Source organism: Orbicella faveolata, unplaced genomic scaffold (genome assembly GCF_042242905.1).
Source record: "Orbicella faveolata isolate gen_17 unplaced genomic scaffold, um_ofav_v1 contig_48, whole genome shotgun sequence".
Lineage (NCBI taxonomy): Eukaryota > Metazoa > Cnidaria > Anthozoa > Scleractinia > Merulinidae > Orbicella > Orbicella faveolata.
Genome location: NW_028301578.1, coordinates 12,461,003 through 12,486,045, shown reverse-complemented (window position 1 = coordinate 12,486,045; position 25,043 = coordinate 12,461,003). Strand labels below are relative to the sequence as shown.

The window sequence follows — 25,043 nt, the reverse complement described above, 5'->3', positions numbered from 1 at the left end:
CATAAAAACATCGCCATATTTTTCTATGGGCTATAACTTTAAATTCCATAAAAACACTTTCTATGGGTTAAATATACACCCACCTGTTAGGATATCAAAAAATATATCTGGGCAAATGGTTTCAAGTCGCCCGCCTTGGCCTGTGTTTCTCATACATTTTCCCCAAAATCCGCCGTTGGAATGTAAACAATTGCGTGACGCGGATAGCCACTCTCGAGTAAATATTCGTTTCCAGCAATCCGATGAAAGCAATTTTAGAAACATTGTGTGGATAAAATAATGGAAAATGTTTTTTTTTTTTTTAAGTTAGTATAGTTAACGATAAAGATTAGCGAAAAAACTGAGCAACGACGTTTCGGTGTCATCCTGGCACCATTTTCAAGTTAAAAAATATTTGTGCGAAAAGTAAATTAATTTATACCAATGGTAGAGGTGCGAAATTGAATAAATTAAGATTAAGATAGCTGTTCAATGTTCATGTTCATTCCAATGAGGTGTCAAACACTGGTAATGAGTTCAGTGTCTGTTCAAAGCCTAAACAAATACTTTTGCGCGAATGGAGTCTGACTGTGTGTTAAGGCTCGGTTTCTTCTTGCGAATCCACAACATTTCGTGGATCAAGCAATCGAACTTTCCCTGACATTTCTTTAGGATCTTAAAGTTGTTAGTCAGGTCACCAACTGTATCAACTCGGTGTTCATTTTGAAGGTGTTTTCCGATGGCGGTAAATCGGTGTTCCTCAATGCGCTTGTAAAGATGACGGCTAGTGTAACCGACGTATTCTGCATCACACAGATCACATATATAGTTATAAACAACGCACTGTTGATTGATCAAAGGTGGTTTTGGCTCTTGTACTTTGAGATCATCGCCAATTTTACGGCTTCTGAACACCGGCTGTAGTTTGTGATCAAGTTTATTACTCAAGTCCGAGAGATGTTTCTTTACTATGTCCGCTGATTTCTGGTCTTTAAAAGGAAGGACAATGCGGTAGATATTCTCTGTTGGAGGCGTCGATCTTGTGTCTGGTGACATCACTGAATTAACGAAACGGGTGATTGTGGAGTTCACAAGAGAATCTGAGTACTTGAGGTTAGAAAAGATCAGTTTAAGGCGTTCGCATTCTGTTGAGAATAGTTCCCATGTTGAGGACAAGCGGTAAGCACGGTTTAACATGGTTTTAACTAAAGATCTTTTATAGCGGTTGTCGACATGACTTTGGTGGTGTAAGAGGAGACCAGTGTTTGTGGGTTTACGGTAAACACTTGTTACCAGCTTGCAGCCCTTCTTGCATATTTCAATGCCGACAAATGGTAGCTTACCGTTAGATGCGATCTCCATGGTGAAGGATATGGATGGATGACAGTTGTTCAAAGTCTTCAGAAAGGCTTCTGCGGTTGGTATGTCTTTCATTGTGGCTAGTGTATCATCCACGTAGCGTCTGTAGAAGTCTGGCAACTTGTTCTCGTTTTGTAGCTTTTCCTCGATAGAACAAAGAAAAGTATTGGCCATTAGGGGACCCAAGGGAGAGCCCATCGCTACTCCATCAATTTGTTGGTAGAGTTGACCGTTAAATTGAAATAGCTGGTCCTTTGTTGCTACTGACAACAGTTCAATTAGATCAGCTTTGCTGATGTTTAGATGGTGTGTTTTGTTAAACCAGTTGTCAACAAAAGCTCTATCAGCAAGGATCTCGATGGTTTCTTGTAGTGGGACGTTCGTAAATAGCGAAGAGACATCATAAGATACTAGGATGTCAGATTCGTTGAGGCTCAGATTGCGAATCTCATCAGCGAAGGAAAATGTGTCAGATATTGTGTAGCTGTTGATCGACAGGGGCTTCAGTTTATCGTCGAGCCATCTCGCGAGGGCGAAGTTGTAAGTACTTGTGGCGGATAGAATGGGCCTCATCGCCAGTTTTTCTTTATGAGTCTTTGGCAGACCATAAAGATGGGCGAGTCGTGATCCTTTCGGGCAAACTGAGTCGGCAATCTGTTTTGGGAGAATTTTGCGCACGACAGATTCAAGGTGTTTCTCTTTCTGCAGTAAAGGGTGGTAGTTTTTGAGCGGTCGTCCACGCGTCTTGGGTCTCTCCGAACTTACGGCGGTAAATTTAGCTGTATCGTTGATGGAAGATTCACTCAAAAGGCGAACATATTCTGCCTTATCCATAACAACTACTCCTGTACCTTTATCTGGTTTCGTGATTACGATGTCATCTCTTCGTTTTAGTTGCTCAATAGCTCTTTGTAGCGCTTTCGGTGGTTTGGGGGCTTTGCACTCGATGTAGTTAAACGCGATCGATCGAAGGGTGGCCGCAGCTAATTCCTTCTTATTGTCGGATAATGAAGGCTCCAGTTGCCAGAAGGCTTTCTCGAAGCTAGCTTGAATGTCCATTGAAGAGATGCGTTGCGGCAAGGAAAACTTCAAACCTCGACACAGAACAAGCTTCTGGAAGAATGAAAGCTTGTAGGAGGAAATGTTCTGGATATGTTTGTCCACATCGTGATCTTTGTTTAGCAGCTTCATGATTTTGTTGATATGGCCGCTCATCATTTTCTCATAGTGCTTTTTGCGGAGGTTAACCATCGTTCTCAGGATGCACATGTATTGGAGCGATGAACAATTCCGGCGTATTTCAACGTAGATTCCGTTAAGTTCCTTCTTCAGTGTCGCATTTTGCTTTACTTTTGCCCTTAGTTCTTCTGCGATGACATTAGTTGAAAATTGCTCGGAAGCCTTTGACCATTTCATATGCTTTGTTTGATCAACTTTGGCGAAGGTAGGAGTTAGTTCGAAATTCTGGCAAAGCTGAAGAAACTCGATGGCTCCATCGCATTGGATTTGTTTCTTGCTGCAGTCTTCAAGTCGCCTGAAGTACTGCAGCTGGTTTTCGCGTTGTTTTCGCATTGCCGACTCAGTTTGCCCGAAAGGATCACGACTCGCCCATCTTTATGGTCTGCCAAAGACTCATAAAGAAAAACTGGCGATGAGGCCCATTCTATCTGCCACAAGTACTTACAACTTCGCCCTCGCGAGATGGCTCGACGATAAACTGAAGCCCCTGTCGATCAACAGCTACACAATATCTGACACATTTTCCTTCGCTGATGAGATTCGCAATCTGAGCCTCAACGAATCTGACATCCTAGTATCTTATGATGTCTCTTCGCTATTTACGAACGTCCCACTACAAGAAACCATCGAGATCCTTGCTGATAGAGCTTTTGTTGACAACTGGTTTAACAAAACACACCATCTAAACATCAGCAAAGCTGATCTAATTGAACTGTTGTCAGTAGCAACAAAGGACCAGCTATTTCAATTTAACGGTCAACTCTACCAACAAATTGATGGAGTAGCGATGGGCTCTCCCTTGGGTCCCCTAATGGCCAATACTTTTCTTTGTTCTATCGAGGAAAAGCTACAAAACGAGAACAAGTTGCCAGACTTCTACAGACGCTACGTGGATGATACACTAGCCACAATGAAAGACATACCAACCGCAGAAGCCTTTCTGAAGACTTTGAACAACTGTCATCCATCCATATCCTTCACCATGGAGATCGCATCTAACGGTAAGCTACCATTTGTCGGCATTGAAATATGCAAGAAGGGCTGCAAGCTGGTAACAAGTGTTTACCGTAAACCCACAAACACTGGTCTCCTCTTACACCACCAAAGTCATGTCGACAACCGCTATAAAAGATCTTTAGTTAAAACCATGTTAAACCGTGCTTACCGCTTGTCCTCAACATGGGAACTATTCTCAACAGAATGCGAACGCCTTAAACTGATCTTTTCTAACCTCAAGTACTCAGATTCTCTTGTGAACTCCACAATCACCCGTTTCGTTAATTCAGTGATGTCACCAGACACAAGATCGACGCCTCCAACAGAGAATATCTACCGCATTGTCCTTCCTTTTAAAGACCAGAAATCAGCGGACATAGTAAAGAAACATCTCTCGGACTTGAGTAATAAACTTGATCACAAACTACAGCCGGTGTTCAGAAGCCGTAAAATTGGCGATGATCTCAAAGTACAAGAGCCAAAACCACCTTTGATCAATCAACAGTGCGTTGTTTATAACTATATATGTGATCTGTGTGATGCAGAATACGTCGGTTACACTAGCCGTCATCTTTACAAGCGCATTGAGGAACACCGATTTACCGCCATCGGAAAACACCTTCAAAATGAACACCGAGTTGATACAGTTGGTGACCTGACTAACAACTTTAAGATCCTAAAGAAATGTCAGGGAAAGTTCGATTGCTTGATCCACGAAATGTTGTGGATTCGCAAGAAGAAACCGAGCCTTAACACACAGTCAGACTCCATTCGCGCAAAAGTATTTGTTTAGGCTTTGAACAGACACTGAACTCATTACCAGTGTTTGACACCTCATTGGAATGAACATGAACATTGAACAGCTATCTTAATCTTAATTTATTCAATTTCGCACCTCTACCATTGGTATAAATTAATTTACTTTTCGCACAAATATTTTTTAACTTGAAAATGGTGCCAGGATGACACCGAAACGTCGTTGCTCAGTTTTTTCGCTAATCTTTATCGTTAACTGTATTTCCAAATTTAATCTTGTAAGTTAGTATAAATATATATATTTTTTCATTTGCATTGCAACACCCACGCCTCCCCGATAGAGAACGTTACTACAGCCGTGAGTACTCCGGGAAACGATTTTAACACTTGTTTATTTTATTGATTTCACTGATAACTTACAATACAGTGGCAGTTTTAGAGATACACTTTACCAATCCTCTATGGTTTATGGCAATTGAATCATTGACTGACAAATAAAGTCAAGTAGAAATACCATAAATTCTATAAACTACTAACTACATGACGGCATCTCTGCTCTTCTAGCTGTGTAGGAAATTTGTACCTACACAATATGCTCAAACTCAGCTAGAAAACCCGGAATTTCTTCAATCGAATTAGCCGAGGAAGAAATTGCGTTTAAGTTTCAATCACACTGGGAAAAAATCCATCTTTTCTACTTTGGTTGTTCGATCAATTAACTGAAATTTGCAGATCATAACACTGGTAGATAAATAAACATTACAATGGTCGATCTAGGACTAGGTTTACACTAAAGGAGTTTTTTTTGGATTCGTAAGAAGTTCCCGGATTCATCAATTTTAGAGTATTCGGACTAGTAGGGGTTTACAGTGAAAGGATATTCGGATTCTTAACCGTTTACACACGACGATAACTCCGGGAACATTCATGATGGAATGGTTAATAAGCAGTTTGTTGCCTCGACAACAAGAAACAAAATGCCTCCGAAAATAAGGCTAGGGGTAGGTTGAGACAGTCTGAAGTTTTCTTTCAACTCGCTGACTACGGTACTGTTGTCCATCATGTCAGGTCCCTCCAGGTATTTATTCTGGTCTTTACTTAATATCTAGAACCGTCGAGGTTTTTGATCGTGCCATCGTCGTCATCTGCGCAGTAAAGCATAAATTGGGTTTCTGAGGAATATGGCATTACCCATTATAAAAGTGATAACCTACACCTGAAACAGCACGAGGTAATCACCCAGCGACCGCCATCAAATGGCCATCGATGTGCCTATGACTCGACTACGACTGGATCATGTAATCCGCCATTTTCATTCCACCGCAAACTCAAAAGATCACAGGCGGAAAAATATCCGGATTCGAGAGAAAATCGATTCAAAGTTCCCACTTTAAATTCCGGATTCAAAATATCCGGAGACACGACCAAACAGGGAAGTTTTTATTTCGGATTCGTCCACTTTTGTGTAAACAGCAAAATCAATCCGGCACTAAAACGTTCCGGATTCATTACGAATCCGGAAAAACTTCCTTTAGTGTAAACCTACAATCCTGGCCATAAGTTGTTGGGACACCTCCCCTTTTTGCGCGCTAAAATCCACGATTTCAACTACGTCCTTAACGTTTTAGAACAAAAGATGAATAGAAGCAAGTACAATTGACCCCCTCCCCCTAGCAATGTTGCAAGAAAATGAAGCTATTCTGAAGACTAGATCGGATGTGGGAAAAAAGGAAAAAGGGACAATAGAAAGTGGTTAGACAGTTGTGTTGGAACCGAAAGCGATTGCTGAAAAATCGTTATTATTGGAATAAGACGTGAATATCTATCTTATCGTCTCTTTAGTTCGAGAATACTGTAGTTCTAGGAGGCGAGCAATTCTTGAAACGTGGCTTTTCTGAAGCTATTGTCAAGAATTTTTTTCTTCAAGATTTTTATCAACATTGACAGGGGGGAGGGGGGTAGGCGGGCTTGCGCGATTTTGGTCTTAAGAGAGGCTGCCTGTGAAGTCATCTGCCGTAACTGTCCCAACACTTTAGACCAGGATTGTAGTCTTAAATGAAGAGCTAACATCCATCTTGTTTTGTTCGCGGAAGTCGGTCACGGAAAAGCGAATTTCAATGAAATATATATATATAATTTGATTAAGCAATTAGCCAAAAATAGGTTGGCCGCCAAAACAGCTTAGGGTTTAGCCTAACTCTAAACTTAAGTTTTAAGACTGAAGGAAAAAAGAAAAAAAGCATTGAGCATTTCAGTTGTTTCAAACAGGAACATTTGCGCACAATGAACTATACGTATAGCACGTGCGTAACCTGGAAAGCAATCCGTCCAGCACAGTAATTGTTCAAATTAACAGCTTACCGAGACACTCGCACTGTTGATGCCTCTTATTTACAATTTAAACTTTTAGGATTTGTTTAATTTACTTTTTCCGACTTTTTAGCAGTAGAAAAGGCACTAAATGTGCGGGTACAAATAAAAAGGTTTAACCGAAAATCGATCCGTCGAAATCAACAATACAAATTTAATCACTGTAGCGTTCCTTCAGATCACGTAAGGCTACAAACCAACAATATCAACTTGTCATTACGCTTAACAAATGAACTTAGAACGATTTTCTTTCTAGAACTCGTTCTTGTAATTAAAATGATCAAAGAAAGAACGACAGCTTAAAACGACATAGCAGTAACACCCGAACTCCAAGTAAATTGCTTTTAATTGGCGTTTTTAATTAACGAAATTTCCAAAGCGATGACTTTCAAAATATTAAAGTTAAAAGTGGTCCATTATGTTTTTCTTTTTTCACCCAAATGTTCTAAGATAGCCATCTGCGGTTTGTTGGAAACGAATTATGTATTCAGGGCGACCGCCCGCGTCACGCAATTGTTTACATTCTCACGGCGGTTCAGGGAACAATTTATGAGAAGCAGAGGCCAAGGCGGGCGACTTAAAACCATTTGCCCAGAGATGTTTTTTGATTTTCAAACAGGTGGGTGTACAGTTAACCCGTAGAAAGTGTTTTTATGACATTTAAAATCATAGCCCATAGAAAAATATGGCGATATTTTAGTGCTATAATTCGTTTGCGACACATTGTAAAATTTTGCGTGTCAGTTTGATCTCTTTTCGGGCTCAAAACTAACTTTGATTTATTTTATTTTTCGCTCAGTCATACCACGAAGACCTGAACTGAATATAAAATCCATTGAAAGATTCCCAAGTAGATGTTCTGCGGAGCGCGAAGCAATCAAATGTTCGGAAAATTCAGCAAAACCGGAAGTAGATTTTGAAATCGTTTTTCGCAAATTTCTCCCCCAAAAAGCTACATTAGCAGAAACTAACTATGGTTCGTTTGTTTACTTGCTAGGGCCAATCTATGGGCAAAAAATGAGCAAAATCAATTTTTCGACTTGTGCCGTTGTCTGGTCCATAGTTATAGGCACTGGCTCTTAATTGTTTGAATTTCATTTTCATAGATAGCCTAAACGTAACCATCGCTTTTCACATCATCCGACACCAAATGCTCTTCTTGAAATTACAAACCAGCTGCTGTTTCAAGTTTCAACCGGGTCATTTCTTTGCACTCGGAAAACGCGGTTGAACATTGGACGAGTCACACGGAAATGCATTTTTTAGGTTAGCTAAAGCCATACAGCGATCTCTTTGCCGAAAACCGCGTTGAGCCATTCTGGAGAAATACAGAAGATGTCGTTTGTTCCTTTGCTCTTTAGAAACGAAGCAACCATATGCATTTCTTCACGATTTTACTGACGAACAATGTTATCACATTTTTGATATGTATGACCGATTTTACTACGAAAATGCTTCAAGTAACACACCTTGTCATCAGGTGTGAAGCCAAGTTTTCTAAAGTGCGACTTGAGATTTTCAAGTTCACTTGAGTCAACTGCTTATTTGAAATTAACTTAGCTTCTAGTGTGAAGCCAAGTGGTAACAAGCTGACAGCCTTTCCTTCCTAATTTTTTACATTAACGTTTGCCCATGTGTCTTTTCATCGCATTTTTAACCAATATCTTTTGTTATGAAAATGGCTGTAAGCTGGCATTTTTAATTAGAGCATCCACTGGGGAGCCGTTTTCAATTTGAAACTTTAATTAGATTTTCTTGTTTTGAAAGAAAAGATATAAAAGTTTTGAGTAGGAAACTTTCCTTCCTTTCAGATACCATTTTCGTGATGAATTCCGTTTTAATTGTTGTAATTATAATGTTTGCAATTGATAACTTAACTTTAGAATTATTGAATGATATTTAGATTTAAATTTGCGTCTTAAAATTTACAATGATAAGTTTTGAAAAAATACCCGATAAAATAAACTTTCGTCTTCTGAAATTAGAGGAATAAAGCAACTGCACCAGAAACTCAAAGAGATTTTTTTAGAAACATTTAAAAAAAAAATGATTAAGTTTTGAGCTTCGTTTAATTACTGAGTCATTCTGGAGAAATACAGAAGATGTCGTCAAATCAAATATCAAATATCAAAATATCCAGCATCAAAAGAAGCCGCCCTTTTTGAAGCGAAACGTTGAAACCTACATGAATATATTTTTGAAGCAAAACACTGAAGTCTAGATGAATATTTATCAATCCTGGACGCCTGGCAAGTTACTAAAATCAAACCTTTTCTAAACGAAAGTGCCCCCTCGTCTTATAAGCTTTTGGGTTGTTTAGCTTGTTCTTCGCGAAGAAGACAGTAAGTTTCTTAGCTTGCTATAAAATTTGCTATTTTGCAATCAGCTCGCCTTGCACATATTTGTGAACGTGACAGTAAGGAGTCGAGCTTTCTGCGCCATATGGGTTTTCCATCAAAGGGAAAGAAGTATTTTTTGGTTCTAAAGAAAACGCCATGCTCCTCTGCTTCTTTTTTGACCATTAAAGGCAGAATAAATGCAAGAGGACGAGAACAAAAATCTTAAACAGATTAAACCTATTTAGTAAACACCTAGAGGCTAAAATAAGAAATTATTTATGAAGACATAAATTTGATACATTAGCAATCAAGTTTCAAGGCGTTAGTTACCATTTTCTTGTGGAAAAACAGCCAAAAAGCTTAAAACATTATTACGTGATTCAATTTTGACGTACTGTTTTTCTTTTTAATAATACATCTTGCCATCGCTCAAGCAATAATGTGGACGTTTTGGAATTTTATTCTAATTCAGTTTTTATCCACTTTCTCAAGTTTTGGGAACATCACATAATTTTCTTCAGAAAACGCTACATGCTTGCACGAAAATTCATCTAGTTAAGAATAGCTACTAAAGATATACTCCATAGAGTATGTTCATCGTCACGCAATAAAGGAGTAAAATCAAAAACCATTCAGCGGATAAAGTCAAGAAATTGGGATACTATAGACGATAAATAAAGAAGACAGTTCTCCAAGTTTAAGGTGTGTGCGTTGTCCCAAAGTTGAGATATTCTTCGAAATGTTCCGCGCAAAATTATAGAGCCTAGTATGGAGCCGCCATGTTGGGGGACCTCCTTAGTCCTCCAGTATGGCGGCGGGAAAACAGTGTAAACATCTGGGACTTACGTTGGCTGTCTAGTCGACTGATTATCTTAACCGAACCAAAAAAACCTTTACACAAGAACTTATCCTAATACTACAACTCCTAAAATGGCTAAAAATTACGAGATAAGTGTATACTTTTCGGCAAACGCGATCTTAGCTTCATGTCACGCACCCCCATAAACTCCGAAATTCAAAATGCGCTGGCTTCGAAACGAAAGACGCTATTGAGCTGGAAAGTTGTAAACTGATATAAATTCAGTACCTCTTATGCCTGATGAGGATAAAACCTTTAGTGGCCCTTTAGTTTTGGATTTGAGCATTCGATGGCGTCACGTGAACACACTCTATTGGAAGGATTGTACATGTACTGCAGTTGCGAAGAAAAAACCTGTTAACTGCGAAACGACGTTTTTGAATGTGATCTTTAAAACGTTATAAAACCAAAATATCAAAATGTTTCTTTTCATAGTACCTCACCAAGTGAACTTAATTTAGAGCTCCACCATGTTCTGTTAAAGTATCTACGAGGTAATTTGTTTTCTTTTTCAAGCAAGGTTATAAATTCTTTGCAACTAAAGCATGTTCATTAATTTGAAAGCTCTTTTGCCATTGTTTCTGAATGTAAACACAAAATACTTAACGTATGTTGTAATCTTTTAACATACCGATTACCAATCCACAGAGTAATCAGAATAACATTGTCTTGCCGATCTTTTATTTCGTTAATTTTGCGTGGGACGCTGTTTGATTTTTTTTTTTTGGGATGGGGGGACGACACGATTACACCTTCATAGGTTGTTAACTTATTTTGCCTGGCTTTACTTACTTCTTCTTTTCTTGAAGGCCACTAAAATACACTATTTTATTATCATCAGAACTTTACATGCTTACTCAGTAAAATTAGATCATCAAACTATTTCGCTCATCAAGAAATATTGCGATTCGTTGGTAGTTGCGTTGAAATCAAACTAGACAGCTGGCCATTTTCCCATTTTAGGCACGCTCAAACTTTTGATTTAACGAAGATGTAATATTTCTTCTGACATCGAAAGTGTGGACCTTGTCTTCATGCACTTAATATAGCAAACGAAAACATCCATTTGACAAGCACTTTATCGTAGATTCAGTACACGATTTGTTTTTGTCAAGAGGTTGAGTCGGAACGTTCGCAAAAGAACTTTAGTTTAAAACGTCACATAAGACCCACTCAGATTTGTGAGGAAAGCGGATACCCCCGAATATATTGTTATAAAGTATGTTTGATAAAGCCTCAAATCATTGAACACTGTAAGAAAATGACATTGCTCTCATAGAAGAATTCAAATAGATTGAATCTTTTCTTTACAAGAAAGCCCCTGCTCTTGTTTTCAAACCTCAGTTCAGTTATAATGTCTTCAAACAACTTTGCTTACCAGTTAAACGAATAACGACACTCGTCAGCAGTAATTTTTTCCATGTAATTAAATTGTTAATGATAAGTAAGTAAAAACATAAAATCGCTAAATTAAATAGCTGCAGAATCGAAAGTAGGCTGATCTATGACCTTTAAGTTTTGATAAGTTCTCTCAATGCAGTCTAAAATATTTTATCGGATTATTTGCTTACTTCTTCACACATAGATGCAAACTTGCGTCATTCTTATTGTTAATGCTTTTTAATTAACTGCGTTTCGAATGAAAATGTTTCCATGTGGGTTAACCACATGATTTTCTTGGTTGGGTTGATTTGTGCCGCAAGGATCATGGGTAGGCCAGTTTTGCACTGTGTAACCATCGAAGTAGTAATAGGTACCGCGAAAATAAGTGCTGGTGTAGAACATCGGTCCATAACCCTGACTCGGCGAAAATTTGTCAGGTGCCAATTTATCTTTACACGTGGCTGTCACGTGCTTTACAATCTGACAACTGACGCTTCCTTCTTGCCAATCAACCAAACTTCCACTTCCGGGATGGCATATCAACCAGTTGTTTATGTTGCTCTTGATGAGGACCTGTCGGCCAAGTTGTTTCCACAGCGAGAAATTTATGGCGTTGTAGTCTGTTTCGTTCAATGGAGGAGTTGTCGAGATGGCAACATCCACTTTCGGGTCTACTTGCCAATTGGGTCTTGGTGTGATTGCGTTCGAGTGACTCGCGAAATTGTTGTAATTTAGGAATGTATAGCTCCAAATTAGTGTCCATCCTCCTCCATCGGTTTTCATGTCACAGTAAGCCTTGAACGCGTTTTCCTGGGACTCACCGTCTGGATCAATCCAATAAACACCTGAGGGAGAAGAAGGAGATCGGCTGCGGAGGGTCTGGCACGAGAGGACTGCTGAAGATTGAGTTGTACCTTAATAAAGCATATTTTGTTAATGATCATATCATACATCTGTTATAACTGATTTCTCATAGTATTCATTTACCGAACTTGTTGCTACTAACCAGGCGGCAGACTTAGAGGAGTGTACATCACATCATATCACATCGCATCATTTCACCCACATCGCATCATACCACACCACACCACACCACACCACATCACATTACATCACATTGCATCACATCATGTCACGTCACGTCACGTCACGTCATATCATATCACATCAGATCACCTCACATCACATCACATCGCATCACATCAGATCACATCACATCATATCACACCGCATCACACCACACCACATCACATCACGTCACGTCACTTCACGTTAAGTCACGTCACGTCATGTCATATCACATTAAATCACATCACATCACACCAGACCACACCACACTACATCACATCACATCCCATCAGATCACGTCACGTCACAACACATCACGTCACATCACTTCCCTCCACTTCAGTTTAAACCACATCAAATCACATCACATCACTTCAAATCACATCACTTCACATCACATCATATCACGTCACGTCACATCACGTCATGTCACAAAACAACACATCACATTATATCACATCACATCAGACATCAAGAGGCTCCAAAGATTATATCTTCTCATAACATCTCATTATTCACTGTGCTCCTTACCCAGAATTCCCGGAAAATCCACCTGTAAATTAAGTAAATATGTGTAAGAAAACGTGGCATAGAAAAAAATGAAAGTGGAAAGACATGGCTGGTAATGCGTTAACTAGCTGACTTGTAAGAGGAGAAATCAATTTTCACCCAAACTTCTTTTGAGTGGTTATTTGAACTGATATATAGTAAAAGTTCAGAGAGATTAATCGCAGTAAGCATATTCGAGCATGCACAGTAAATTTCCTTCGTTTCGGCTATATTCTTTTTGATGGGAAAGTATCAATCATTATGTTCAAGTTTTGTTTCCTTTTTCATAGCTCTACGTTTGTGAAACGATTTCTGAAACGATTTGAAGGTGACAACACCCGAAAAAAAAAAAAGAGGTTAATTCGGTAACGGTGTGGAAAATTCAACGAGAGAAGATTTCAACACAACCTAAAGAGTAATAATAGTTTCCAATTTATCCATTTATTTAATGTGACATCGGAGAGAATCCCGCATTGAATTATTTTCTTTCTCTGGATATCGAAAGCTTGTCTGCATAAATTAACATAATGCTTGTGTCTGGACGACAGACTGTCAACAAACCTTTTCCAAATAGAAAGAACCATCTCCCTTTAAAAGGTTTTTGGGTTGATTTGTTTGTTCCTCATTGTGAAGGGAGCAAGTTCTTTGACTTGCTATAAAATTTGCACTTTTACAAGCAGCTCGCCTGGCGCAGATTTGTGTACAGGACAGCAAGGAATCAGCCTTTTCATTCGAAATAGTGTTTCCACCAAATAAAAGAGCTTTTTCTTCGATTTTAAAGTAAACTCCTTTTTCTTCTGCCTTTATCTTCGCCGCTAAGAACAACATGAATACAAGTGTCCCAAAAAACATCTGCAAGAAAGAAAAAAAAGTGTTTAATATTTGGTCAATATATGGAATTTAAAAGAAGAGTTCAATGCCTTACGGGAAGCTAGTTGAGTTATGAAAGATTGAATTACTTACGATTTTCCCGACGAAAACAGGCGTAGGGTGAAACCTGGGAGCGACAACAGGTACAACGTTAACTAAAGGCGCCCGTGAGAAACGACAGCTTTCGAACTATGACAAATGCGTAATAGAAATTTATTAGCGTGCAAAACACTATTTCTTTAATTGAGGTTGACATGCTGTTTTTCTTTTTTTAACATTATTTTTGCTATTAACCAAATAAGTCGACATTTAATGATAAGAGTGCGTGCGTAAATCGAAATCATTATGCCCAAGAAATATACATTTTAATAAGAAATTTTGGACGCGTTTAATTTTCAACCAAACCTTTTCGGGCTCAGCTTTGCTTATTTTGGACAAAAAGCGGACGAAACTCTGCACACTATGATATATATTGGGATTTTTTTAACAAGGTAAATACAGACTTTTGAAATGAGAGACTTCAACTTGTCAGAATCCTAAGTTTAATATTTACTAATTTAATGTTGGATACATAGTGTAGATCCTCAAAACGATCTTTAGATTCAATTTCCGCGTTAATTGCTTCCTCCTTTCAATCTAAATCACATTTGTAATCTCCGCTCTGTCGAATGAGCCATTTAGCTTGATACGGCCTATCAAGGACAATTCTGGGCCAATGTAGACATCCGCAACCTTAGTAACCGATGAAGTGGGTGTAGTTATGTATATGATTGATGATAGCATGGAGGAAACCAGCAAACCAAAGATGTAGTGATAAGCGTTTTATACCTCAAACTATTACATTATGTAAGATGATAGAAGGGAAGGTTGGCTCGTACAATTTTTTCTCTGGTTCGCAGCGAACAAATGTCACTGAATCTGATCTTTCAGAAAAAAAGAGTTTTATTAAATAGAATAGGGATGTTCACTATTTTCAAGAAAGTTTGTAATGATTCTTGAGCTCTTGTGCTGGTTGTTTGGAGAAGTAAAAAGATTCTGTTGCGCAGCATCCGTTGACAAATTTAAAAAGCATGTGTCAAAGATGGAGATCATCAGATTAAAATTTTCAAAAGTGCTCAGATCGATACGTAATCAAAAGGCAATGGTTTTGAGAGATTTAATGTTATTCTAAGGTTTGATAGGGATAAAATACAATTTTAATACCATTTTGTGACATGCATGCACGAGTTCAATAAAAATACAAAATGTCGATATTGAAGCTTCAGAACAATACTTTAAGAAACGTTGCTCAAGGCAGGAAAAATATTGATCTAGTTAACAATCAGCCATTGTGTTGTTCATGCAATATGAAGCCCCATGTGCCGAGGTTTGTGAGTGGTTTCTATTTGGGTTTCTTGATAAGCCAGTGAAATCGAACGGCTGGTTATATATTTGATTTTTAATTATTTATCACTTGAACTGAAACAGAGAGAATTCTGAAATCTTCTTCATTGAAAAACCGTATGTCACCTCAGTTGAAAACAAAGCTCAGCAGGAGATACAAGACGGGGCTTTTTTAAAGCTTTTCAAAAGCAACGTACATGGATTCAAGACGGATATAAAGTGGCAGTTATTCGTTTATTTTAAACGTTGCATGTGAATAAATCTATATTTAGGTTTTCTCATTTGACTAGAGCGGTTTTCGATTAAGTGTGGAAAGTAATCAGGCAATTATAGTTGGTTTTGGTTTTGGTTTTCTTTCGAGTAAAGATTGCCCGAGTAGTCTAATTGGTAAGAAATTGGTTTGGTTTTGGTTTTACGACACTCAATTGAAAACCGCTTTGTCAACCTAATTAAAACTGAGGGATGGAAGCAACGACTTCGTATCTAAGAGGAACAAACAAGATCATATATATATATATATATATATATATATTTTTTTTTTTTTATGAAAAGGTTGTCCTCTTGGTATGGAATTAGTTTTAAATTGTTTTAGAAACTTGTTTAAGTTGTAATCCTTGAGTTTGCAAACGCTAGTTTATATGTTATCACGTAGCATTCGGGCTATCTGATTTCACGTTCATCACTTCTCTCAGCAGTAAGCAAGTATATGTAACTTTGATACATAGAAGTCTACAAAACAGTTTGCAAAAGTGAAAATGGAAAAAGCTGACAAACGGGATGTTTTAATACATTCTGAGGCAATATTTACTTCTCACAATCAGCACGAGTACGCATATTCAGCGTGGACGAAATAGAGTATGGTTATTTATAAAGGATGGCTTTTATTGGCATAGGGCTATTTTCAATTGAGTGTCGAAAGCAATGAGGGATTTACTTTGCTTTTGGTTTTGGTTTTACTATGGTTTGAGATCGGCTTAGTAGTCTAATCTAATACGCAAAATGGTCCTAGAACACTAAGATTATATTACATTGAAAGATTGATTAAGGGAGAGCCCGTAAAATCAAACTTTGGAAAAGTCTATCCGACTAGCTAGCTGGTGCCTGTTTAGTTTGAGACCACAATCTTGTCGATATGTGACTCATAATAACACCACTTAAATAGTGTCAATGCACTATACTACTGGTTATCAATTTCCACTAACGTAACTATGTCTCTGGGGTTTAAACCCTTCGTAGTCATATGCTACTTTATTAATTAAGAATTTAGAATCTCCTTAGCCTAGATTGGTTGCATACGTTGTGACGCTTTCTGTACATCCGTCAAAGTAAAAATAAGCTCCCCGCTGCGTCCCCTAACCCTAAACTAGAAAATGCAAAACAATATATACCTCCGTTACATGCTTCGCCTTCACTGGACACCTATATCATTCCAATGTATTCAGCCTCGTGACTGCCAAATATTAAAACGAGTCTTACAACTATCTTTTGAACTAAATTACTTACTTATATATATTTTTGCAGGTAATATGTCGTTGTTCCTAACGAAAGTAAGTTAACTGTGGCGACTTGCAATTGAACCAGAACTATTAATCAAATACAAACAACTCGTGATGGCGTTACTGGCGCAACAGTGCCTTGCGTTTGGTTAGCCCATGCGACTTCCGGCGATAGCGTAACAAACAACCTCACTTATCTCCTCACCACTACGAGCTGAATGACAGACAGCACGTGCTGGATCGGACAAGAGTATCAGTTAGCAAGCGATGTTCCTTGGGGTCGCTGTGCAGGCTTAACCGCCACTGATGCATGCAAGGCAATGCATCCCCCAAGCCGTGGAAAACTAATTCACCGAAAAACGTTCAACAACGGCGACCATCCTGGGAGCTACTGACTCTAATGTAGATTGAGGAGTTCTTATATAAAGCTGGTAACAGTCTGAGGACTAGCGACCCATGACTTGAATAAGCCAGTCTGGCAAGCTGGCAGCAGCGGCAACCGACGCAGCACTATGCGGAAGCTATGGCCCTTGAGACTCTGGTAAGGAAGATCTCCGACCCTCGAAGTGTCCCCGCGTAAGAAAACCACCTGACTGGAAGTAAAATAAGGGACCCTGTACATGTTGTGGCCGTGCTAAGAGAAAGTACTCTCGCACAGCCGACACGGAGCAAAGGGTGGACGAAGTGCAAGCGATGGTGAGAGATTGCCCTCGCCTGTATGCATCTGTTTTTGACGATTTTAGCTGCACCGTCACGCGCTGCGAGCATGCCAGGGTTGGATGAAAGGCTACACAATCGGTAGAGAGATCAACTGAACAGTCTAAATTAGCGGACACTGTTGTAGGTAAATTCACTGCAGCACAGAAACGCGAAAAAAGCTAAATTAAAGGCGGCTCAGATCATGGAGAAATCCCGGTAGCTAAGCCATGATTGCAAAACAGGACGGATTGCTGAGAGCACCTGAAGGGTGACCGGTTGACGGCGAATATGCTGTTCGCCTTGATAGCGGAGAATACCGCGTAAAACCTAGGGGAGAAGAGGCGTGCCCTTAAGATGGTCACTGTACCCGACGGTAATATGGATGTTGCGAACAGCCGCTAAATAGGGCTTAATTGTGCCATGACGCACTGTTCTAGCGAGATAGGAGGCAAAATAAATAATTGTTCCCTCGGGGCGGGAAGTACATCCCCGTCTGGCCCTAGGAGGCGATTCATCAGACAGAATTGTAAAAAGCGTTTTTCCCCCCAACTGTAGGCTCGATATGTGTTCTTGGATAGACCCCAAAAAGCATAGGTGAGCACTTCCCCTCTCAAAGGGTCATTAGCAAAGGCGAGATGGTACAAGGAATCGGGTTGGCGTCGGGTGCGAGGACCCAGAAGCGCTGCATCTGAAAGCGGGAGAGGGTATCAGCAATCTAATTTGAAGCCCCAGGAACATGACGGCCCTTACGAGAAAATTATGTTCCATAGATACAAGAACAAGCTTTCTGACCAGTTCCATGATAAAGGGGGCTTTTGAATGCCACCAATTTATGATAGATACCACTGACTCATTATCACACCAAAACTGCAAACGTTTTCTAATAAAAAGTGAGTGCCATATAGCACAGGCAACAACGATGGGGAAGAGTTCTTGCCACCCAATGCTTATACCCTGCTCTCGGTTCAAAAGCAGATGGGGAGGCCAGTGCCCTTGGAACCACTTTCCCTGAAAATAACCACCAAACCCCACGGAGCTCGCTGCGTCAGTGTAGAGCTCTAGGTCTGGAGTAGGGGTAGTGCTAGACTCAAGTAAAAGGGAGCACCCGTTCCATTTGGAGAGGAAAACTTTCCACTTATCGAGGTCCTTAAAGATCTCCTTGTTAAGCCTGATATGGTAAAAACGACTTGAGACACCTTTAGTCGAATTAATCGCGCGTTGAAGGAAGGTCCTGCCGAGGACTACCGCTTTACGTGCAAACTGGAGAGTTCCAATGAGTGATTGTAACTCAACCAAGCGCACGAAGCGGCGTTTCTTGAACGAGTCAGCAAGTCATAAGTCCTGGAAAGTTTGTCCTGGGGTAAGCGGGCCTCCATGCGAATGCTATCTAAAACGATCCCCATAAATTCTATTTCTTGGGAGGGGCCTATCGGGGCCCTAAGTAACATGAATAGCCGTAGAATATTGCCGAAGCTAGTGAGACAAGCTAATCTAGAACGTTCAGCAATGAAGAAGTCGTCCAGGATGTGAATGACATGCTGGATACCGTAGTTATGTTTTAGGTTCCTTTCAGGCCCATCGGAGAGCTGTTTAAAAATGAACGGGGCACTGCGAAGCTAGCCCAAAGGGTAAGTACATGTCCACGTCATTGAGATTTCTAAAGAATACCCAGTAAGTTCCAGTCGTCGTGGTGGATTGGTATAAGTCGAAAGGCTGATTTAAGATCAGTCTTAGCCATAAAGGCGCCCTTCCCCAGGGACTGGAGGATATGAATTGCATCGTCCACCCTAACATAACTCAGGGAATAGGGATCCTTAGCAATGTGGTCATTGATACTATTTCCCTGTGGGTAGGACAGGTGATAGATAGTTCGCCAGTCAGATGAGTGTTTTTTAGGAATAACTCCCACTGGATGACATTGGAAATTTGCTAAGGGAGGGGTAGGAGGGGGGCCGGCTACCCGTGTTCAATTCACGTCCTTTTGCAGGTTGGAAGAAACTACATCAGGGTGTTGCGTCGCAGAGATAAGGCTGGGAGAAATCCAGGCTGAACGGGCTGAAATCTGCCTTCTTTAAGTGTACTTAGAAAAAAAAATTTTTTTTTTACTTAGCAAATTAAAGACAAAATTAAGATCTGGATGATCACTCAATTCTAAATTTGAGCGATAAATGTCAATAGGTGAGGACACTGAGGGCTGCTGATGACGTCTTTGCTGCTTCACTTTACTTCTTGCCTCGCTCACTAGGTCTGGGGACTCCCGTGTTCCGGGCTGGGCCACTAGATTGTTGCTGAGGGCAGTCTGGGAGGGCCTGGCGCCGGCACCCGGAGGACTTGTTGAAGTCAAAGCACATCGTCTGGGGACGACGCTGTTTTCTGTAGCGGTCAGCGGAAGGACAGACACCTTCAACGTGATAGGGACTCGAGCAGATAGCGCAGTGGAGCTTAGCTAGGCCTGAGAAGGTCACCTTCCATAACTCGAGGTCAACTTTGTCCCCCTGAAGGGACAAATTGGAAGAGCCGCGGCGACGAAATTGCTGGTCGTACGAAAGCCAAGCCAGACCTTTAAATTTAGTTACCGCCCGACTAATAATCTGATGGTACTTAATAAGCTCAAGCCGAGGGCCCACCTTGGATAGGCAGTTACAATTATCAATATGTACACCATGTAGGCCTCCAGCCACTTCTGAAATGAGTCTATAACGGGTTTTCTTTTCCTAACCACGGTGACCAAGGAACCCATGGGACTTGAAGACGAATCGTCTAAGCGGAGCTGGATTTCAGGGGTCTGGGACTGGTACAAGTTGTCAGGTAAGAGTAAGGCAATATCAACGTACTCACCCCGGAGTATTTTGTCCTCTATATGCCGGTCCACTGGCCTCGAAAGACCCAAAGGAGACGCCATACCCGAAGCAGCAAGAGTTTGGTTGGAGGGCGCGGTTTGTAAGAACGGTGCGCAGAGCGCTGTGCACAGACTGGGATACAATGTCCTTGATGGCAGAGCGCTTCGCTGGACTAAGGGCGTCTCGAGCTCGTTGATTGCTAGACTGACTGGTTTGCAAGAGATCTTCCTCTGCATCTGACTGCGGAATGTCCCCGATAGAAAACAGCGAGGCGCGGTCGGAGAGGACGCTGTCCTCCGGAATGCTGCGACGTCAGCTTTGCGTGGCGTCGATTCCACCAGCAGCAGTGGACGGCTGTTGCGTAGCTGTGTTGTTTGCCTGAGGACGAGTGCGTTGAGGCCGAGCAGATCTTCGTTTGGATTGACTGGCCTTTCCCGTTGATGTTCGCTTGAGCCGGGCTAGGAGTTGCCTTTTGGAGCCCGTTATGGGCAAATTTAGGGCTTGAAGACGAAGTTTTAGGACCTCGCTGGAGAGCTTCGATAGGTCCTCACTTCTGGTAGCGCTCTTAGCACTGTTCGACGAGCGGCGAGGGCGAGCCATGGAAGGTTTACGAAAATTTAACGATAGATTTACAAAAACTAATAGCCACTTTGCTTAAAAGAACTCAAAATGGACTCTGAACAGTTGTTCAAGCTTTTATAGGTAGACGTTTCTCTGCTGGTAAGCCGGTAGAAAAGGCTGTACTACCGAGCAGCTTACCCTAGCACGTGTAACATCTTAAACATGAATAGTGTTTAATGCTTTGCACCAATGCTATGGTTCGTTATAACGCTCTGAAGGTAACAAAGCTACAATGTTTTCGGTTTAGCTACAATAAGGCTTACAGTATGCTGACCCTTGGAATACAACTGCTCAATAGCTGTACAGAAAGCGATGCCGCCATGAACGGCTCCTTGAGAACGCACGTCACAGCCATTAACTATATTTTCCTGGCGTTACAGTAAAATCTCAATTGTGATGTCAACTGATAAACAAATACATGCGACTTTGTGTGCTCGTGGCGAAGATATTGTGAATAGAAACAAAAACTGAACTAAATACAGCAAGGAACCCAATTGATAGTTACCTGTTGGTCTCCAACTGGACGCCGAAGAAGCTTAATCCTCAGCAAACAAATTCACGCGAAAAGAAAGAATAAAAAAATAAGAAAACAAGAAAAGAATAAAAAAACAAGCAAAAGACAGAACCGAAAAGAATTTACTGGACATGCATGCTTGCTGGTCTAGCCCTCGCCAAGACTGTTTTCTAAGGGTACCTTCCTTTGGGATGATCTGGATCAGAATCAGTGATCCAAGATCTGTCTGGATCATGATGCACCAAAGGAACCGATGAGTTCGTGGCCAGGGTTGGATTCATCGGTTCCTTTGATGCACCATGATCCAGACAGATCTTGGATCACTGATCCTGATCCAGATCACCCCAAAGGAACGCACCCTTAAAGTCTAAATGAGCGGTCCACTTTATTTCCAAGACGCAAGGAAATGCAAACTCACACAACTTAAAGTAATCATCACAGTTTCGCAAGGATTCATTTCTTTACTTTTCAGTTGGAAGAACAATTATTTACATTTGCACTGTTAACTTCTAGAGATAATCGTGTTTCTTAGCAATGATTCAATTCAATTTAATTTATTTGCACTTTAATGAGGAAATGTATAGAGCTTTATTACATTAGAACGGTGAAACGCTTCAAAGCTTTAAATGCAAGCAGAGCCAATATCTTCCTCTTGAAATAGCGAAAACACAAAATATCATTTTAATAGTAAGGTTTACATATAAAAAGGTGGCTTTCATTATCATAAACAAAACCTAAACTGGAGGTCATGAAGAAAGGAAACGCTACAGAAATACCCATTAATTTCTAATTCCAATACGTTTTCACAATGTTGCCCTCTACTTTATGTACGCGCTGGTAACAACTTCCAACAACCTGTCAAGACAGTACTATTAATAGCGGTTAAGTTTCAGAATTGTAAAAAGAGTATTTTCTCCATTAAGCTGCTCATTTATTCCTCCCCGAAACTTTAAGGTGAGGTGTAAACTGTTTTTCCTCGTCAGTTTACATTGCCATGGCGATCGCATTTGCCATGTAGGTGAAACAATTTTTGTCTTTTTTGCCAGTTTTCTTGAACATGTACATGCGTCTGCTTGCCGTCATGTATGGGTTAGGTTGTGCCCCATAACTGGCTGGATTTTACTTGTTTTCTTCGTACAAACTTCTGGATGGTGCCATGCGCATGCAACCCACGGAGACCTGTGATAGTCTGGGACAGTCAGGCCCGAGTTTGCTGAGTTCGGTACCAAACCCCTATATTTACTCTGTTATTAATTAAGGGGGCTAAATGCAGATTTGTTGACGGTAGGGTGAGAGTTTTGAGAAGTTAAAATCCGGCCAACCTTCGATTTTTGACAAACTACGCCACAACAGAGGTTACCATGGAATTGTGTGGTAGGTTGTTTCCTTCAAGAGGCTGATTATTAGAAATGTATTTAGGAACTTTGCCTCCCGTTTCCAATGCATTTTAATGGCACACTACAAAACCAAGATGGCGGGTATTGTCTGTACATGTGCATGTATAGGGCTTATTGTTAACTAAGGAAAGCCTCCTTAAAGATAATATTGTTATATTAGATTTTCAGAAATCTTGTTCTCAATACTGTCAATCGGTTTTACTGAAATGTAATCAGTGACCTTGCCTAGTCTTATTCATTGATCTATTTATTATTCTTTGTTTGAAGATATCAGCACTACTATGCTACTTTGACATCCGAATGAAAGTAAAGGTACATGTGAATAAATATATCTTATTAGGTGTTTTGGTGTGTAGTATTGCTGTTTATTTTTTTCTCAAGCATCTGAGCGGGCCGGATTCCTAAATCCTCGAATTTGATTGGTTAATCATACGCAAGTGCCCGGTCCAGCTTTTTACGATACGGCCCACGGGCCGGAATTTTTCTTCGCAGCCTAAATTTCGCTCCTAAAAGTTGGCGGTAATCGTCAATCTTTTGCCTTTTTTATACGTCCATCGACGATTAGTCAACGCAAGTCTATCCCTGTTCATTTTAAAATGGCAAGGAAAGTCACTGTAAGTAAATTCAGTGGAATGTTTTGAAGTTGTGAGAGTTTGCTTGGTTGTTTGTAGCTTGACGCTGTAATGGCGCGTAATCCTGTGTTTCTCTCGCCATAAAATCTGAGTCAATTTCAGTCGAGTTTACCTCTCTGATCGTTGCTGTATTTAGGAGAATTTCTGTGGAATACACTTAACGAATTTCCTCGCTTTCTGCTATTCAATTTACGGTAGAAAAGTCTGATTTCAAGTGATTTTAAAAGCAACGACTGACAGAAATTGTTTTTGTAGTAAAACTTCAAACTTCGCACGAAAATTCACACCGCAAAAACAATTTTGGAGAACTTAACTGGTGAAATAAATGCAACTAACACAACGTAGTTAAAAAAAAAATCTGTTCTTTAATACATGTTTCTTTGTCTACCATCTAAGTTACTCGCTCGTTGCCGAGATTTTTTTACAAATCGTTAGTAGACGGCGCGGAAGCCGCTTCAATGACATGAGTTGCGTAAACAAACCCATTTGTAATCTGTAAAACCAATTTACTGCAGGAGAAAAAAAATAAACATGTTATTTGCCGGCTTAGGGTCGGTCCGTATAGTGAAAACCTGTGACCTCGGCCTTCAAAATGCTGCCCGAGGCCGCAGGCCGAGGGCAGCATTTTCAAGACCTCGGTCACAGTTTTTCACCATACGGACCTCCCAGCCGGCAAATATCATATATATATATTTTTACGAGTTGTGCTGTGTTTTGACAAGCAAGTAGGGCGAGTCAAAATACAAACAACGAATAAAAAATTTAAAGCGATACTGCGCACCAAAACGTCTAATAAAATATTTATCATCCAACTCTGTAGTCAATAATTTATCAATGAAAGAGGCAGAGTGTGACAGTTTTGTGCGCGCGCGCCGAACTGTGCGGCTGATAGAATTTCTGTTGTAAAAATAACTGTACAATATCGATATCGCTGTATAATTGTACTGTTATTTGGACGGTATTCGCTGCAGTTGGATAATAAACGCTATTATGCAGTTAATATTACGATGTTACGCCTGAAAACTTTTTCAACCTTTGGTTAGAAAGTGGCATTTTATAAGGATTATCAATAATGATGAAACGTCTCTGTTGAAAGTTCATCGGATGAAAATGTTAGCGTGGGGATTAGCCACATTTTTCATATAAGACCATTTGCCAGACGTTACACCACAAGGATCACTGATGGGAAAGTCTTTCCCCGTACAACCGTCGAAATAGTAGTATCCGTCAACCTAGAATGAGGCTGAGAGAAACACTGGCCCACAATTTGAACCATCACTAGGTCACGCGTTTGACAATCTGACAACTGACGCTCCCTTCCTGCCGATCAACCAAACTTCCTGTTCCCGGATTACATATCAACCAGTTGTTTATGTTGCTCTTGATGAGGACCTGTCTGCCAAGTTGTTTCCACAGAGAGAACTCCATGGCGTTGTAGTCTGTTTCGCTCAGTGGTGGAGTTGTTGATATGGGAACATCCGCTTGCGGGTTGGCTGGCCAATTTGGTCTTGGTGTGACTACGTTTGAACCAGCCAGGAAAAATTCATAATTAGTGAAGGTATGGCTCCACACTAGAGTACAGCCTCCTTTATTAGTCTCCATGTCAGAGTAAGCCTTGAACGCGTTGGTATGGGACCCACCGTCTGGATTAATCCAATAAACTCCCGAGAGAGGAAGGGGAGATTGACTGCGCA

General features: G+C 40.4%; 4 protein-coding genes and 1 pseudogene across 4 annotated transcripts; 1 reads left to right on the top strand and 4 right to left on the bottom strand.

The window, feature by feature from the left end:
• Nucleotides 1-297: 297 nt before the first annotated feature.
• LOC149096583 (uncharacterized) lies at nt 298-2,892 on the bottom strand. The gene has a single exon (XM_089281225.1). The coding sequence runs from the start codon at nt 2,752-2,754 to the stop codon at nt 535-537; it is 2,220 nt and encodes a 739-aa protein (XP_089137351.1). The 5' UTR covers nt 2,755-2,892; the 3' UTR covers nt 298-534.
• A 24-nt stretch (nt 2,893-2,916) lies between these two features.
• Nucleotides 2,917-4,598, top strand: LOC149096582 (uncharacterized). The gene has a single exon (XM_089281226.1). The coding sequence runs from the start codon at nt 2,990-2,992 to the stop codon at nt 4,364-4,366; it is 1,377 nt and encodes a 458-aa protein (XP_089137352.1). The 5' UTR covers nt 2,917-2,989; the 3' UTR covers nt 4,367-4,598.
• Nucleotides 4,599-10,606: 6,008 nt separating this feature from the next.
• On the bottom strand, nt 10,607-13,935 carry LOC110039631 (uncharacterized). Its single transcript, XM_020744760.2, has 4 exons — nt 13,861-13,935; nt 13,459-13,749; nt 12,880-12,901; nt 10,607-12,194 (listed from the first exon to the last, which is right to left on the bottom strand). The coding sequence occupies exons 2-4, from the start codon at nt 13,747-13,749 to the stop codon at nt 11,518-11,520; spliced, it is 990 nt and encodes a 329-aa protein (XP_020600419.2). The 5' UTR covers nt 13,861-13,935; the 3' UTR covers nt 10,607-11,517.
• A 5,510-nt stretch (nt 13,936-19,445) lies between these two features.
• Nucleotides 19,446-20,785, bottom strand: LOC149096581 (uncharacterized; annotated as a pseudogene).
• A 3,842-nt stretch (nt 20,786-24,627) lies between these two features.
• LOC110039633 (uncharacterized) lies at nt 24,628-25,043 on the bottom strand. The gene has a single exon (XM_020744761.2). The coding sequence runs from the start codon at nt 24,949-24,951 to the stop codon at nt 24,628-24,630; it is 324 nt and encodes a 107-aa protein (XP_020600420.2). The 5' UTR covers nt 24,952-25,043.